At 36.1% G+C, this 17,718-nt stretch overlaps 1 protein-coding gene across 1 annotated transcript in view; it reads left to right on the plus strand.

Annotated features, from left to right (window-relative positions):
• The first annotated feature begins 4,599 nt into the window (after positions 1-4,599).
• LOC117668983 (scavenger receptor cysteine-rich domain-containing protein DMBT1-like) overlaps positions 4,600-17,718 on the plus strand; it is a 36,566-nt gene continuing 23,447 nt past the window's right edge. Inside the window, exons 1-2 of the mRNA XM_034423066.3 lie at positions 4,600-4,846; positions 16,788-17,135. Coding sequence (XP_034278957.1) covers positions 4,753-4,846; positions 16,788-17,135 — 442 coding nt within the window. The 5' untranslated portion in view covers positions 4,600-4,752. The remainder of the gene's footprint in view (positions 4,847-16,787; positions 17,136-17,718) is intronic.

Consider the following 17,718-nt stretch of genomic DNA (forward strand, 5'->3'; position numbering starts at 1 on the left):
TTTCCTCTTCAGTTTATACAATAGCTCTATTGTATTTCTTCCCTCAAGTACATTAAGCTTCCTTTCATATAAATTTAATTTATTGGATCTGTTTCTTACATTGAACTTCTACTGTAATTATTTTGCAGGTCAAATTCTATGATATATCTACTTACTTAAATTACAAGTTTAACCTTTTTTCTCTGTTCCACAGTTTTATCTTTTTCCTGCTTACTATACAGGTTGCATCCTTGTCAGCTCTAAACTTAACATCTGCTTTGCAGAGATGTGAATGCTGCTTTAAAAAAACAACACTAAAGTTTCTCATCCCCTAAAGTGGGTGTCGGCAACCCGTGGCTCCAGAGCCCCATGCAGTGGAAGGCTTTTTCATCCCCCTCTGTGGCTCCCTGTTGGCTGAACCCACCACTGGTTGGCCTCATCTCTTGCCTTCCCCTCCCAGTCACTCCTCGCCTGGCCTGAGAAGGTAAGGGCAGTGTAGGGGGATAGAGGTTTGCTTCATATTCCAGAGTGGGAGCAAAGCACCTCTGTACTTGCCTCATCTCATGGGTGCTTCTTCTGGCCCCTGTTGTTGCTGTGTGAACCTCAGTCACTCAAGGAGATGCAACTTGCTTTCCGCCCAGAGACACTGGCCCGGCCTGGCTGTGGCTGATGCTCTGCATAATAATGGGTTCCGGGAGGAGGAGGGGAAGCCATCTCCCCCATTGTTAAGCATTAATTGTGCTGCACAAGGCACTGTGAAAAGCACAGAAAAGAAAACACTAGGAGCCACAAAACCTGGGTAGGAGTTGCCCGGGCGGGTCATGTGCTTAAGTGGAGTGATGTCGAGTTGGCCTTGCCCATCCAGATTTTGTGGCTCCCGGTATTTGCTTTTCTGTGGGAAACAGGTCCAAATGGTCTTTGCATGTTTAAGGTTGCAGACCCTCCCCTAAAGTAAATGTCTTGGTTCTAAATTTTGATAGAAAGCTAAATCTATGGATCTAGCAATCTGTCAAAAGCACTTATCAGTTGCAACAATGTGATTGGGGGGTTTCCTACCAGATTGTGATGTTGAGAAAGGAGTTGTAAAGTCAGTGGGTTAAGCCAGTGGCTTTGATTTATGTGTCTTTCCCATCCTAAAATGGGATGCTACTATTTGGTAGCTAGATGGAATGATGGCTATTGAGACAGGATAGAGATCAACAGTAGGGAAAGCAAATATTACACTAGTTTAGTTTTTTGCTAGTTCAAGGACAGATGAAGAGCACTAACTGAGTTACTGAGGAAAACTCATAGATATACCCTTTTAGAATATATTTGATATTCTATTCTTTTTCATATTCTAAATATTATAGTCATGATTTCATATGACCTTTTCTTGTCCATCTAAGTTTGTTATTCTTACAGCATTCAATTTTGCATGTTTTATTTCTACTGTAACTATTGCACATTCCTTGATTCATCACTATTTTTCCTTTCTAGACATTTTTCATCATACATTAGTTTCCCTAGTCATGAAAGCCCAGTTATTGGTATGCATTATAGAATTGGAATTATTAATATCTTTGTATTACTCATAAAAGACAATATTGTGGATCAAAGATTTTTCTTCTTTTCTTATATTATAGTATACATGCTATGTGCTAGGATTCAGAAACTATTTAAGCTTTAAATGGGAACAGTGTGTTCCAAAGAGATGACTAAGCATATACAATCTGCCCAGTCCATAGTTTATTAGCCAACATTAGCACATAACCAAACTTTCTGGAAATAGTACTGAAAAGATCACCTCTGACTGATGAATCTCAGAATGGAGACCCTCTTGCATTAAAGTAGATGCACTGCTATAATTTCATTGGAATAGAATCAGGTCTTATGTTGTAAATGCCAGATACAACTAATATTCCAACCAAATCTAGTAAATGTGTTACAGTTTATAGGAGGACTTTAATCCACAGTTGATAGAGTAACATACCCAATTTGTGAACCTGATCCTTCAGAAAGAATACAATCCCACCAAAATTCTAAATACATTTTCAGCTACTCCTCCAGAAGTAGCACCTCTGTTGAATCTAAATTGTTCTTCAATCCACACAGTGAATATATGGAGGGAAAGGCGTTAATGAAAACCAGGTTGTGCTCAAGCATTTGCGCACACTTGCCTTTCATGTGATGACCTGGAGAACCAGATTTCTCATGTTGGGCAATTCTCTCTCTCATGTTTGTTTACATTTGAAAGTTAGCTTCAGCAAACAGATACCTTTAGCCCAAGAGGAATTTCTGTTTGATCATGCCGCTTCAAAATGTCAACACATCCAGGTCGAAGGCAATGTAGTTAGCAATGCATTTCTTCAATAAGTAATAGAGGCTGAATGAAATTTTGCTGATAGACTGTGGGTATGGGTGATAGAAAGGGTAATTAGCAATTAAATGTATGTGTGGGCTATTTCCCCCAAATGGAAGCAATAAAGCAGGAAAGATGATCTCTTTCTTTTATCTTCTTTCTTCATGAAACTATCTCTTAATTTCCTATTTTTAATTACATGGCTAAGCCATAAACATATATTATCATGAAGTCAATGTGTTTATTTTGCATCATATTCATCATGCTTAAATTATCTTCCAACATTTCAATAGAGCTCAATATAGTATACAAAAAAGAAGATATTCTTTAACAATAAATTATGGGTGGGTGAGGCACGTACAAGTATTCAAGTTAAGCATAAACTCTTAACATTTATAGTGGATTGAACCAGTTTTTATGCTGATAAAATGAACTCAGTAGAAACTGGCAGTATCTGATTGTCTGTTTTTAAAAAATAAGAATTGGAGCTGGTTTATATTTGAATGGGAGACCAACAGGAAATCTGAAGAGCACATCCTAATATGAGACGGTTTAAAAAATGTGGAAAAAGGCAATAGCTGATTACTTGTGTTTGCTGTCCAAAAAAATATATGAGTGTCTCCATGAAGACTAGGGATTGAGCTTGACTCTGAGAACTTACTTAGATCCATTAAAATCAATGAAACAAATTCATGAAAACAAAATTTAGATCCAACACCATGTCAATGAACTGTTAGCACACACCCCACCTCTGAATAATCACATGATAAGCAAACATAAAGGCGCTCCTTAGATTCTTGTTTATGAATAGCTGCAGGAACAGAATACAAACTACAAGAATATCCCACCAACATTTGAGAAATCTTATTGAACCCTAGATAGAAAGATGATTTTTTATTATGAACAGGGATCAAATCTGAAGAGTAAAATAGTGACGATATATTCAAAATATGAAAATGTGTATTATGTTTATATGCATGTGTATATCTGAGTGATTGTTAGACTAAATAAAAAAATGTATATTAAAATCGGTAGTACAAAATAAACTTCATAGTAAAAGTTTGATCTTTTTACAAAAATGTAAAAGAATGTATTTCACTAGTCTGTTTCTGAGAACATTAAACAGCATTGGAAAACAGCAAAATCTGTTTTATTCAAAGACTACTTGGTAGCACAAAATATAGGCATTTTCATTAAAATAATTTTTTTTTAAAAATTTGCTTTAATGATGATTCTGGTGTCAGTACTTGTTGTGTCTTTCTGGGACAGCAATTAAAAATAAGAGACCACTAAACTGAGCAGGGCCTGTGTAAACCATCACCATAGAACACAGGGAGGAAATATCGTTAGCCCAGACAATAGCAATACAGATACTCCTCAATTTACAACCATTTGTTTAGTAACTGTTTGAAGTTACAACAGTGCTGAAAAAAGTGACTTAGTGCCAGTCTTTGCACTTATGGCCATCACAGTGACCCCACAGTCATGTGATCAATATTCAGGCACTTGACAATCAGAATATATTTATAATAGTTGCAGCATCTTTGGTTTATGTGATCACCATTTGTGACCTTTCCAGCTAGCTTCCAACAAGCAGAATCAATGAGAGGAAGTCAGATTTACTTAACGACTGTATAGTTCACTTAATGACTGATATGGATCACTTAACAACTGTGACAGAAAAGGTCATAACTTTGGGCATGACTTATCTAATGATCAGCTCGCTTATCAACAGAAGTCCTAGTCCCAATTGTGCATATAAATGGACTGCCTATACTTTGAATTGGACATGTCAATGAATGTCACAAGAGGGACATTATACAATTATTATGATCCAGTCAGTAATCTACTTGCCACAATCATCTAGAAAGACTTTACTCTTCACAGTGCTACCATTTGGTATTAATTCATTAATTTATTTGGAGAGAAGGAGAGGAAGACGGAAAGACAGGCTGCTTCGAAAATAAACTCTACTTAGGAACTCAAACCTACTTCAGGGTTTTGGGTATATATGTGTGTTTTCCTCATTACTAATGAGGAAAAAGCAGAGTTCATATGCCCAGAAACACATTTGCCATTTTCTAGCATGTCTAAAATTTATCTCCGACAGCAAAAACTAATCCTGGAATTGAAACACGATGCTTATTTACGCTTGCGATTCATCTCTTGGTATTTGTGGGGAACTGAAAGTTGTTTCTCAATGTCCGATACGCAGAAAATATCTGCAGTACTGGCAAATAGTATATTTCACCAAGTGAAGGGATTAGACTCCTCCCTCCAGTTTCACCCAGCCCCCTCTAGGTATTTTGCTTCCCAATCTTTGCCCGTGGCATTGACCTATGAGAGTGTCCCATCAGGACAAGCTGCAGTTTAAGTCCAAGCTTTTGCTCATTACAACAAGTGAATAATCTGCTTCTACCTAGTTGGGATCTATGGCTTCCTATTCTCTCCCCTTTGGGGAGAAATATCTAGGAGAGAGAATCAAAGAGGTTACTTTGACCCTTTTATTCTTTACCTGTTTTTGGGGTGAGTAATCCTTTTTTTTTTTTTTTTTTAATTCTGCAACAAGCTAATGTATGTCCCAAAGGTGCTTTTTTTCTTTTCAGGAGGCAACTGGGCTTTCTTGTTTTTTCTTTTGAAGATGTTTCACTTCTCATCCAAGAAGCTTCTTCAGCTCTGACAGGATAATGTGGAATGAAAAGATTTATACTCTTTGCAGACAGCTGGTAAACTGCATCCTTTTAGAGGGTCATTGAACATTATCAGCTGCCTGCCAGAAGGATGCAGATTACCAGTTGTCTGCAAGGAGTATAAATCCTTTCATTCCACATTATCCTGTCAGAGCTGAAGAAGCTTCTTGGATGAGAAGCAAAATGTCTTCAAAAGAAAAAACAAGAAAGCCCAGTTGCCTCCTGAAAAAAAAAAAAAAAGCACCTTTGGGACAACCATGACCTGGATGACTGAAAATCTCTACAGATTTTAAGCTAATAGATGGTTGTTTCCTTTAGCCCTGGCTCCTTCTTCTGTTACAGGTGGTAACAGAGCAAGTTCCTTCTCCATCTGCCAATATGCACCTTGGTATATGTGTGTTTGTCTGTAAAGTACTTAATTGCTAGAAATCAATATAAGCCAGTTGTTAAAATAAACTAATTGTTGACTATTGATAACTTCCTGACTCTTTTCTGATGGACCTCTTGATGCCAGCTAGTCAAAGATTGTAATTTATGGTGACTTATGGTCTCACTAGCTAATTTATAATGGATGGTTTAGTGCTTGCTAGCTTTTCTATTATGTTTTTAATCAAGGGAACTTACCAGAATATAAACTTTCAAGGTAAAACCAAAGTGGGTAGAAGATGGATAAAGAGTTATTAGTGGCATATCTATTATCTGATGATTGCCAAAGTTCTTACAAAAAATGTTTACTAAATAAAGGCTAGTCTGATCCAGTAGCTCTTCTCAATGTTCTTTTTAAAAAGTACATGCTTAGAAATGCTTTCCACTAGTTTCTTATATTTTAACTACAGGTAGTCCTCGACTTACAACAGTTCATTTAGTGACCATTCAAAGTTACAATGGCAACTGAAAAAAGTTCTGTACAGCCATTTTTCATAGTTACGACCTTTGAAGCATCCCCATGATCATCTGATCAGATTTCAGATGCTTAGCAACTGATTCACACTTATGACTGTTGCTGTTTCCCAAGGTCATGTGATCACCTTTTGTAACCTTCTGACAAACAAAATCAAGGAGGAAGCTACATTCACTTAACAACCAGGCTACTAACTTATCAACTGCAGTGATTCACTTAACAATTGTGACAAGAAAGGTCGTAAAATGCAGCAAAACTCATTTAACAAATGTCTCACTTAACAACTGAAATTTTGTGCTCAGTTATAGTTGCAAGTCGAGGACTACCTGTCAATGATGATGATGATGATAAAGATGACAATGAAGATGATGACAATGATGATGATGATATTAATAGTGATAGCATTACTCACACAATACACTAAATAAACATTCACAGATTAGGCTATTAAATAAAGTTGTTCTAACTATTAGGTGAATATATATATATATATATATATATATATATATATATATATATATATATGCATATAGGTGATTATATATATATATATATATATATATATATATATATATATATATGCATATTTTTTCTAGCCAGGTTTTACCTACGTAAGCTACGATGTTATGCAGCCCTGGATAGTTTACGTAGGTAAAACCTGGCTAGAAAGAATATGCACATAAAAGCCTACGAAAAAGAAAGAAAAAGATTATATATATATATATATTATATATATTATATATATATATATATATATAGACACACACATACATACATACATATATATATAGAAACCTGATAAAATTTTTATTGAGCCTGGCCACTAAAAATTAGAATTATGGTCAAGAAGTGCATCAAAAGGCCCCTACAACTCATGAGTGAATAAAACGTGGATCAGATGGATCAGAAGTATTCCAATGTCATAAATCATGACTGCTTTTGCTTTTCTTTCTCATCCATTTTTTGTAGAATAGCATTTTGTCTGAAATGTGACAGGATGTCTTAAACTATTAGTCTTGGACTATATTGTCCATTTTGAACTATGTGGTTTCTAATGATCTGACAGAGAACCATTCTGGTGTTTAGATGAGTCTTTGTTAGCTTAGGGAAGATCATGCTGGCATGCAAATGATTAGCATATAGAATCCATATTCTGTTTATATTGTCTACATTTCATACTAGGAAGTTAGCAAGAGAAACAAAGGCATATAACCAACTTTTCAGCAGCCAGATAAATGACAAACAAATAATTGGTGGATTTTGCCATGGAGAAGTTCTTCCCCACTTCAGCATGGAGGAACTGAAATTAGATTGAAAGGGGTCATAAGTATACAAGGGAAAATAATTGAGGCTGCAAAAATCCAGTTGAAATTTGATGACAAGAAAGTGATATATTATGGTTTGGTGCATAATAATGGTTGGCTGGAATTTTGGAACCTAGATCTCACAGTTCTTGTAATGGAGGCAATGATGAAGTTTGCCCCCTTCCCTCAAGCTGATTTTAAGCTCTCACTGTACGTGTGTGTGTGTGTGTGTGTGTGTGTGTGTGTAAATAAACAAACATAAATAAAAACCTCAGTCTGAGGCTAGATTTTAGGAAATAGGACTTTCCAAATATTGTCATTTATTATTGGCCCTGATGTCTAAAGTTCTAAGGGCTCTTCTGCATCTTAATATGTTTTCCTCTAATTTCTCAGGCAATGGGAAGTATGTCAGTAGACTTTCTATTTTATCAGTTGTTAATCTCATTGGGTCCCTAAAATGAGGACAGCAACTGATTTCATGCAGGAAATCTAAAGAAAGTGATTGGTAAACTCCCTTGTGTCATCTGCCAGTTTGAAAGAAATAACCATTCATTGTTCTCTCCAAAATTGGAGGCAGATTGTGGTACATGGCTAAACTTTCTTTATCTCCCTAACATTGTTAGTGCTAGAAGAGGGTGGAGATTCCTCTCTATTTGACCTGACTGATAAGGCAAATCACTGTATGTAAAAAGAGAGCAAACCCCACACCCTTTTTGCACATTACTAGTTGAGTAATGAAATATCTGCAAGAAAACAACCAATCTCAGTGCCAAGAACCCCATAGTGTATATATGTGTGTCTATTGTCAGGTTTTAATCTTCAATTTGTAGGTGCACATACAGCTGGCAATGCAAGCAACTGTAGATTGTGAAGATGGGATTTACGATTATTTGAGTACAGGTTACTCTTTGAGAAGACTGATGATCCTGCATAAGAGCTTGTGAAATTTCAACAGTTTTGGGGGGCGATTGCTTGGACCATGCAGATCCAGACATCAGACAAATATTGGCAAGGAGCATTTCCTGTTAGCTAAATAAATAAATAAAATAAAAATGGGAGATAAAGAAAACATAGACTTTGATCATTGACTACAAGGTTGCCAAATTAGAACAGGCTCACAAACAAAATATGTCCAAGCCAAACTACCCAAAGGTTGGATCTATATGTTATTATTTTACTTTTTTCCAAATAATTTCTAAACAGTGGCTACCAGGAATGGAGCTAAAAGTGGGATAATGACCAAGAGGACAATTTTGAATTCCAAATTAGCCCTAGAAAAATGCACTTCCCCAAGTCTGCTATGGGTATCAGTAACTTCCATTCCTAAGAATATGAAAAGGATTGAAAGTTTAAAAGGAAAAAAAACTTGTTTGCATTAATGCTCCTGTCTCTCCTTTCAGGCTGCCAAATAGAATAACTCTCTTTTTTTGTTATTTCTCTGTCTCGGTCAATATCTTTCTCTCTCCTCTAGCCTTTATCAGTCTAAATCAATTCATTGTAGGATGGAGTTCTTTTCACTTAAGACTATAGTCTGTAATCTGCTACATTAGCCCAGGTTATTAAGAGTGTATAGAAGCAAAGAATCATACCTCCATCTTCTTTCATAGGTTTTAGAAAAGCTGGCCAATGAAGTTTCTTCTCATGTGCACTTGTCAAAGATGTAAGATGTAAGACAACAGTTCTACTTGATATGAGGTTACATTTCTCAAACCACTTCTTCAGTGGTTCTAACTTTGCTCTTTTCTTTGACAAATTTCTCAAATTTCTCAAAACAAATTTACTGTATTGTACCTCTTAAAGCTTATGTCTTCCAGTTTTTTCCTGACAGAATTTTTCTTTTCTTTTTCCTTTTCTACAAACTGATTTAGCATTTCAGCAAAAGGTACGCCATTTTTTTTCTAACCTGGTACTTTCTAGAGGGCTCTAGATAGAAAAACTTCCTATCAAGATTTTTGAATGTGAGCATGGGTATCACAAATAAAACAAAATATATGAACAGAAAGGACAATATTTCTCTCCTAAGGCACCTCCCTTTTTAGTTTCAATACATTGCTGCAATGATCACTCAATGGCTGCACTCAAAACAGGAAGTCTCTCTGGCTCTCTCTCTCTCTCTCTCTCTCTCTCTCTCTGTCTCTCTCTCTGTGTGTGTGTTGTGTCAGGGAGATAGAGAGAGACAACTGAAGATGTGTATCAACTGAAGACAATTGGCAACTGAAGGTATCAACAAAAAATTCTCAACTATGCAAACAAGAACATTTTATCAGATTTTTTCTATCTAATACCATTGCTAAAATAGACCAAAAGAGGGAAACCCATTAACTCTTCTTGAATGACCCTAGTTCCTTGCCCCTTCTGTTTTTTTCACAATTAAGTATTTCTTTTATTTATATCTTTCTTTTTATTCAGAAGTGTAAGCTAGTGTATGCCATACTCTTCACTAGCCTATGTTATCATCACAATAATCTAGTATTTTTTTTCATTCATTCAGTAATTTTGACATCTTAAGGTGAATTGAACCTGGGACTCTCTACTCTCTCTACTCTCTCTACTCCTACCCCAAGCTCTGACACCTCACTACAGTACATTGGCTTTCAAATCTATTAATGATTTTTTTTTTGTTTTGCTTTAAATTTGTCTTTCCCACTATGTTGTCTTTGCCATCAAGTTAGCTAACTAAGTCAAATCAGGGCTCCTTTATGCTTTTAACTATATTGTTGCAAAAAAAAAAAAAGTATTAAATTATACCAATTGGTGCAAGTGAGTTCTTTCTAATCACAGTTTTCCTAGACTAGTTCATACATCATTCTAAGCATAGTGTCGGCTTTTCTTATTTTATCATCCGTTTCATGAACCCAGCTATTCCTTGTAAACTACGAATTATGGTCTAAAAGAAGGGGGGGGAAAAACTAGGGTAGTTCAAGAAGAGACCCTACCCTTTATATAAGAACGGAAAATACTGGTCAATGTAATACTCATGCCAGAAATTCTTCAAGCTTTCAATCTGGAATATGAACTACCACCAAACTGCAGTCTCTTTATGTATATTTGAGGGAATTTAAAAATCAGACTGTATACATGTAATATAAAAAGTTACATGTATACATGTAATATAAAAATTTTCCTAGGCCCCTTTTAGTATTCCCTAAGAGGCTGGAAACATGGAGAGAACAAAACTTTCATTACAGATAACTCATTAGAAGACATGGAAACATACATTAAATATGCAGTTCAGCTAAAGAAGCTGTAGAAGAAATGCATCCAAGATGACCATTTGCAAGCACCGCTCTTGCCTGTAATTATGAGTAGCTGTTGCTTGAACAGTGGGGAGATGAAGATTTGAAAGGAAAAAGAACAAATGTTGATCAATCTTGCATGGAAATTTTCTGGCTCTGTAGCAAGCAATATTAGCACTAGTAGCTGAGCTTTGAAGCAACTTCTCTCTCACAGAGCAAATCAGTTAGGATTGTTGAGCAATGTTCTCCATTTTCTATTTCATGATTAAATTTTCCAAGCAACAACCTCTTTCTTAGGAATTCAATGAGATTATGAAATGTGTGCCTTGCAAAAATAGTCACCCTTGTGAGTCTTTTTTCTCCCAACTATTAAAAGCAAGACATGAGAGAAAAAAAACTTCTAGTCTCAATGACCAAGGTCAGTGGGAATTTTTAAGTAGCAGAGACAGGTAATTTTTATCTGGATTGTGATTAAAGCAATAGGACCTCTATGACACTAATTAGTCATTTTCAATAAACACACAAAGAGAGCTAGAGAAGAACTCTAGAAGAATTTTGTAAAACAACAACAACAACAACCCAAGTTTGGATTTCCAGTAAAACTGATTTGGACTGTCACAGAGTTCTGCTTGCTTCATTGCTCTACTGCAATAGATATTGCAGTTCAAACTTGACATATTGAGTCATTTTTCCAAAGTTCAATAATTGCCACTAAACTCATCATTGTGTACTATTTTGGTTTTCCCAGAAAGAAGGCCATTATCTTCACAAGGTTGCTTCAAAGGGAATATTATTGGGCTAAGACTAATAGCAAATTTCTCTAATGCTTCTTTCTCTCAAACTGTCCTCTATGACACCTCTTAGTTCTTACAGAGCACTTCAGAGTTTTTGGCCGTGCACTCAAGTTTTGAGCATAGAGGGGGGAAATACCCAGAAGTTAATTTTTCAAAATATGTGTGTTATTTGTCTTTTGCACAGCAGACCTATATAGAGTTTTAATGCAAATCCTTTAACAAATCCAAGCTATTACCAGACTCTGGGTAGAATGGAAAAGGAGGCAGAATGTTATTTGTTCATCTCACTGACCATTTAAACATACTGTATAGATTTTGTTACACACACACACACATGCACACACACATTTCTACTGAAATTATCAGAGGATTAGGAAACTTGTGGATACAAATCCATGGTTAACCCCAGTACAAACAGTGATCTTTACGTAATCAACCCCTTTGTTGTATTTCTTGAAATTAGAATGGCAATAATCTGTAGTCGGCTTGAAAGGGAGGTGGAAATCCAAGGTCACATTACATCTACATCTATCTACATCTGCTCAATTGAGTCATGCCAGGATCTACAAAGTACATTTTGCTGTAATTAGCATCTCTAGAAACAAGAAACCTGTGTAGGCAATAGTGATTGTGCTATTGGGAAACTCTGCCCATATCAATTAGCAATACATGTGCATTCTTTCAACCTGAAAAGAGTTGCAGATTGCAATAATTCTGAAAGATTACTTTCAAATGAACTCATACTGTAGAATATTTTCAGATAACTGATTTCTCTCCTCTCTCCCCAGGGTTTAATGATAATCTTTTTCTTTCTTTTCCCAGTCTTCAAGGAATGAATTGTTGGAGGAAAGGGGGAAGAGGCAGATTAAGTGGCAAGCAGAATGGTTCAATTCATTGCAGGACATGGGACTTGGTATAATAGTGCAGAGAATAAAAAGGATGACCTGAATGGAGAGAGGAAAAATCCATTACCAAAGCAACAAAATGGGAAACAGTGCTTAAATCCAAGAAATGAGGGAGTGTTATAAAAAAATATCTCAGACAGCCATCTCCCTAATTCACATGCATATAAAAGGAGAAGAAAGATAACAATCAGATTTACAAGATTATGTTACTGTAGCCTATCTAAATGGAAGTTGTTTATTAGAGTTTTTGCTGTTATTAGTTGCAAAGTCATCCGACCCATCGCAACCCCATGGATAACATTCCTCCAGGCTTTCCTGTCCTCTAACATCCCCTGGAGTCCATTTAAGCTGCTTCAGTGACTCCAACCAGCTACCTCATTCTCTGTCATCCCCTTCTTCTTTTGCCCACAATTGTTCCCAGCATTAGGCTCTTCTATGGAGTCTATTTCTTAGTCTAGTCTGTCACATAGGGCTCAGAAGAAATGTGCCTGGTGACAATATATTATCTGCATTCATTTTCAAAATTTTTGCTCATGTCCTGTTTCTGGGTTCAATTATACATTCACATATTAGCAGATTACTCAAGACCAGGAAATAACTGTAGCTTCTGAAAGAAGCCTACTGAGTGGTTTTGCTTTTAACAAGAATATATAGAGCAACAAAATCCAGTCCAGAGTTCCAAGAGCCATGTCAAGGTTATCAATCAGTCCAGAGGTGGGCAGAATGCAAACAAATCTCACACAAGAACTGGAGACTACACCTGTTGATTCCAATAAGGGATCATGGGTCAGGGCTGCCTCTTAAACTAGGCTGCAGCCAGCAGCCTTTATTCAAGAGATGTATGCCCTTACTTGGCAAGGAGCATCACAGAATGTCTTTGCTGTGCTCTTAACTCTACTCATCAGGTGCAGGGATTGAGAGGCCATATGTCATCATTATCTGTACTTCAGCTCTTTAGCTGGTACCTGTGTTTGAGCAGCCTCAGGTGATTATTAACTGTGTACCTCCTGAGGCTGTTCAAAGATTCTGCTGGGGCCTTTTCTTCAACTTCAGAACCATCATCGGAGTCCTGACTGACTGCAGCCCATCTGTAATAGACACATTTAGAGGATTATATATAGAGGATGGCATTCACATGAAACAAGTTGGTTTTTATCTATGACAGTATCAGTATCCCGTGAAGCCAGATTTTTCTGGGATTAGAAAAATTCAACTTTGGAAATCATCAAAATTTTGGGCCAAGAGTTTGTCTGGGAATAAGCAAGAGGGAATAAGAAAGATTCAGGTAGCCTTGAATTCTAAGCTACATCTGTTCTTTGCATGGTTTTGACTTGGGAGAAGGAAATTAGATCCCCATTTTGCTGCCTTTTTTTTTTCGGTTGAGTGTCATGGAAGAATATTTCAAAAATACACGAACAAAAACAACCAAAGGAAGGGAATGGAAAGATGCAAACAGGATCAAGAGATGAGCCAATAAGACATTTATATTCTGGAATATTCTGATGTTGGGACACAACAAAATAAACCTATTATATATGTAAAAAGTGTAGTGAACAAAATGGGTTTCTGAAAAGGGAAAAATTAATGATTGGCAAGGGTGGCTCATTATTTTAATCAAAAATTAAAATAGGAAAATAATTTATTAAAAATGCATATTTCTTAAAACTACCATTGAACAATACAAAGGCTGAGATTTGTCAGATTCCTATAGGACTCAAGGATTTGTAGAATTTACATGGTATGACAATGAGATTAGGAATAGAATGGGTTGTTCTACTAAAACACTTCTACTAAATCACTTCTAAAGTGATATGTGGGAAACACGTATTTTGCAGTGCAACATTCAGCAATGGACTTTTGAGATGTTGTATCGTAATTTTGTAATTGTTCATGCAGTATGGACTACATAGTTCAACAATGGATTCACATGTAAAATGAAATTTATGACATTATTTTTATGAAACAGTTCATGCCCTCTAGTACATTTAGTACACTCCTTTGCTTTATAATTATTTAAGATATTTATACTCCAAGCATTATTTAACTGACCCAAACTAGCCAAAGGAACATTCTATAAAACATTTCTTCCAAGCTTTTGGACCAGGCACTTGGTAAACACCATTAATGATGTGGTTTAGTTTTGGTAATTACTGTTTAATCAGAGCAGAATGATTTTGTATTTATTATAATGTATTTAGTATACTGCCCAGAACCTGTTATGAGACGGAAGGCTCCATAAAAGATTAAAATAAAATTAACAATTTTACTTATTTTTTTTATTTAAGTAAACAAAAATTAACTTTCAAAATTTTTTTTTTGAAAATGAATGCAGATAGAGGAGTCCTGCTGGAGAAGGGCGGTATACAAATTAAATTAAATTAAAACAAATAAAACAATTTGGCAATAACAGTAATACATTTGAATGACCAAAAATACACTAAAAGAGAATAAATTTGGTTTAGTGGTTAAGGCACCAGGTTAGAAAATAGGGGAGTGTGAGTTGAAGTCCTGCCTTAGCCATGAAAATCAGATAAGTGATCTTGGGCCAGTCATTCTTTCTCAGTCCAGACTATCTCATTGTTACCATGGTAAAAATAAGAGGAAGAAAGTATGTGGGATATGTTCACAGCCTTATTTGCAAAAATAATAAAAATGAGATATACATTACATTACATTACATTACATTACATTACATACATACATACATACATACATACATAGATACATACATACATACATACATACAAACATACATACATACATAATTAAATATCAGAACTCCAATAGCTATAAAAATATTTAGTCTAACAATTACATTACTTCTCCTCAGGAAAGTGAAAAAAATGTTTATTTTTGATCCAAATCTTATCAAAAAGGAAAATTTGAGGACTTTAGGGGGAAGAATATGTTCCTGTGAAAGCAAAGCTGATGACAGCAGCAAAGGCTGAAAAATCAATGAATAAACCAAATCTTTGCCACCTCTCTATATAGGGCAGGAGATCACCCAGATGTGCTCAAGACAGTTGCTACTCAGGAGGGGACTGCAGGACAACAGTTTTTCTTGAGCACCAGAAAATGAAGAGATCAGACTTCTTGGTGACAATCAGAGCAAAGCCTTTTTAAAGCCACAAGATTTGCAAATATCTATCTCTTATCACTTTAGGAAATCACTTATTAACCATATTAAAGTTATTAGAGACCTTAGAACATGAAGTCTGAAAAGTCTGCATTCACTGAGTTACCATGCTGCCTGGAGAATTCTGGGAGTAGAAGTCTATATGTCTTAAAGTTGCTGAGGTTGAGAAACTCTGGGCTAAACTAATATAGGATTTAAATTGGATATAGGAGGCAGGGAAGGGAAGGAAAGGCAGAATGGCAGAATAACTGAAATCATTTGATGGTTATAAACTCAGCTATTTCTGCATCAGTCATGCTGTTAAATTTCTTTTTTCCCAAAATGAAAATCTGCAATAAAGTGTCTTGGGAGAAATGTATAAAGCATCTTTTGTACTTTTGTAATTAAATTAAATTTATTTATAAAGCTAAACAAAATAAAGTAGTATGGTGAATATTAATAGTTCTTTCAGTTTAATTCATAAATTATATTTCAATTTAGAAACATGATTTCTGTCTTACTCCCTTGTCAGTGTTAAAAGATTTCTTGACAATTGTAGGCAAGTTCCCAATAAATTCTTTAACTTCTTTAGAACAGTATTAAACAGAGTTGTAAACCACAGAACAATTTTGAAAAATCTCAAAAATATTAGGATCTATTCCAGGGGTGTCAAACTCATGTCATCACGACACCATGACATGACGTATCGGGACTTTTTTCTCCTTCGCTAAATTGGGTGTCAGTGTTACCAGTGTGTGACGCATCCGGCCCATGGGTTGGGAGTTTGACAGTCCTGATCTATTCAATTAATCAACCATCCCTTTATCATTGTTTTCTGATTTTACTCTAAATTTCTGAACAACCTATTTTGTTTGAAATAAGATTGAGAGCCTAAGTAATAAGATTTGCATTCAACAAAAGGTGGTGGAAGAAATTTTAGTTTCACCTTAGACACAAATCAGCTGGATAACCCTGGGCCAGTCACTTTCTCTTGCCCTTATGGAGAAGACAATGGCAAACCACTTGTGAAAAAACCCTGCCCAGAGAACTGCAGAGAGTTGCTCAGGTAGTCTTTGAGAATTGGCCTTGATAGTACAGGGGTTTAGTGCACCCTGTAATTAACACAGCTGCCTGCAATTTCTGCTGGTTCGAATCTCTCCAAGGCTCAAGGTTGACTCAGCCTTCCATCCTTTCTAAGGTAGGTGAAATGAGGACCCAGTTTGTGGGGGCAATAAGCTGACTTTGTATAAAACATACAAAAGAATGAAGGCTATTGCTTAACGCATTGTAAGCCGCCCTGAGTCTCCGGAGAAGGGCGGCATATAAATCAAATTAAAAAAAAAAATTGAAGGAAGGAAAAAGAACAATGTTCCTCTGATTCAGCAGATGCTTCTCAAATCTTTGCCCATATCTTCTTTCTCTCCTGTTGCTATGTTCTCAAAGCAGTTATATAAAGGATGCTTTTATTTTATCCACCCTGTTCTCTCCTTATTAATCCACTCTGTGAACTTGGCTTTTATAGATTTAGCTGTGACTATCCAACCAACTGCTACACAACCAATAGAGATTCGCCTGGTGAATGGTTCAAGTCGCTGTGTAGGGAGAGTGGAAGTATTCCATAATGGTTTGTGGGGTACTGTTTGTGATGATAACTGGGGCATAGAAGATGCCCGTGTTGTCTGCCGGCAGCTAGGCTGTGCAAGTGCAATATCAGCACCAAGGGAATCCAATTTTGGCCGAGGAGTTGGTCGCATCTGGATGGATGAAGTTCGATGTATAGGGACAGAAAGCTTCCTCAATCAATGCCCATCAAGACCTTTGGGAGACAATGATTGCCATCATGGAGAAGATGCTGGTGTTGTGTGTTCAGGTGAGTTTATCAACTGAGAGTTGTGTCATATTTAGCATGGCTAATTGATATGAAGGTTTCAACAAGTGAAGCTTTTCACAGCATGGGTGGAATTATTGTAACCCATTAATATTTGAGCACCAGCCAACTGTTAAATGTCCATATGCACTACAGAATAGGTAGATGGAAAGCATTTTTGGAATGATAACCTTGGAATGATAAACTTACCGCAAGTAGTAATGTACTACGGAACTTTTGTATTGTATATACTTCAGTGAAAACATTATCTCATGTGATGATAAGTAGTATTTACTATAATAAAGGAAAGGCATATGCGTAGAATAGCTCCAGGACATTACAAGAGGACAGTTTAACTCTCCCTTGGAATTGAACTCATTAAACTTTCTATATCACCAGAAAAACCTCATGAATCAATATGAGAGTTCAAAATTGTAAAGATATCCTTTAGTTAAGTTTGATTCTTGTGTTTGTAGTTTGCTGGTATCATTATAGTTGATCATTGTTCTTTTTTTTTCTGAGATGGTTTTCTGTTATTTCAATCCATCTAGCAGTTCTGGATTGCCATATGATCCCCTGCCCCAGT

The sequence above is a fragment of the Pantherophis guttatus genome, chromosome 4 (assembly GCF_059756535.1).
Source record: "Pantherophis guttatus breed Tessera chromosome 4, ASM5975653v1, whole genome shotgun sequence".
NCBI lineage: Eukaryota > Metazoa > Chordata > Lepidosauria > Squamata > Colubridae > Pantherophis > Pantherophis guttatus.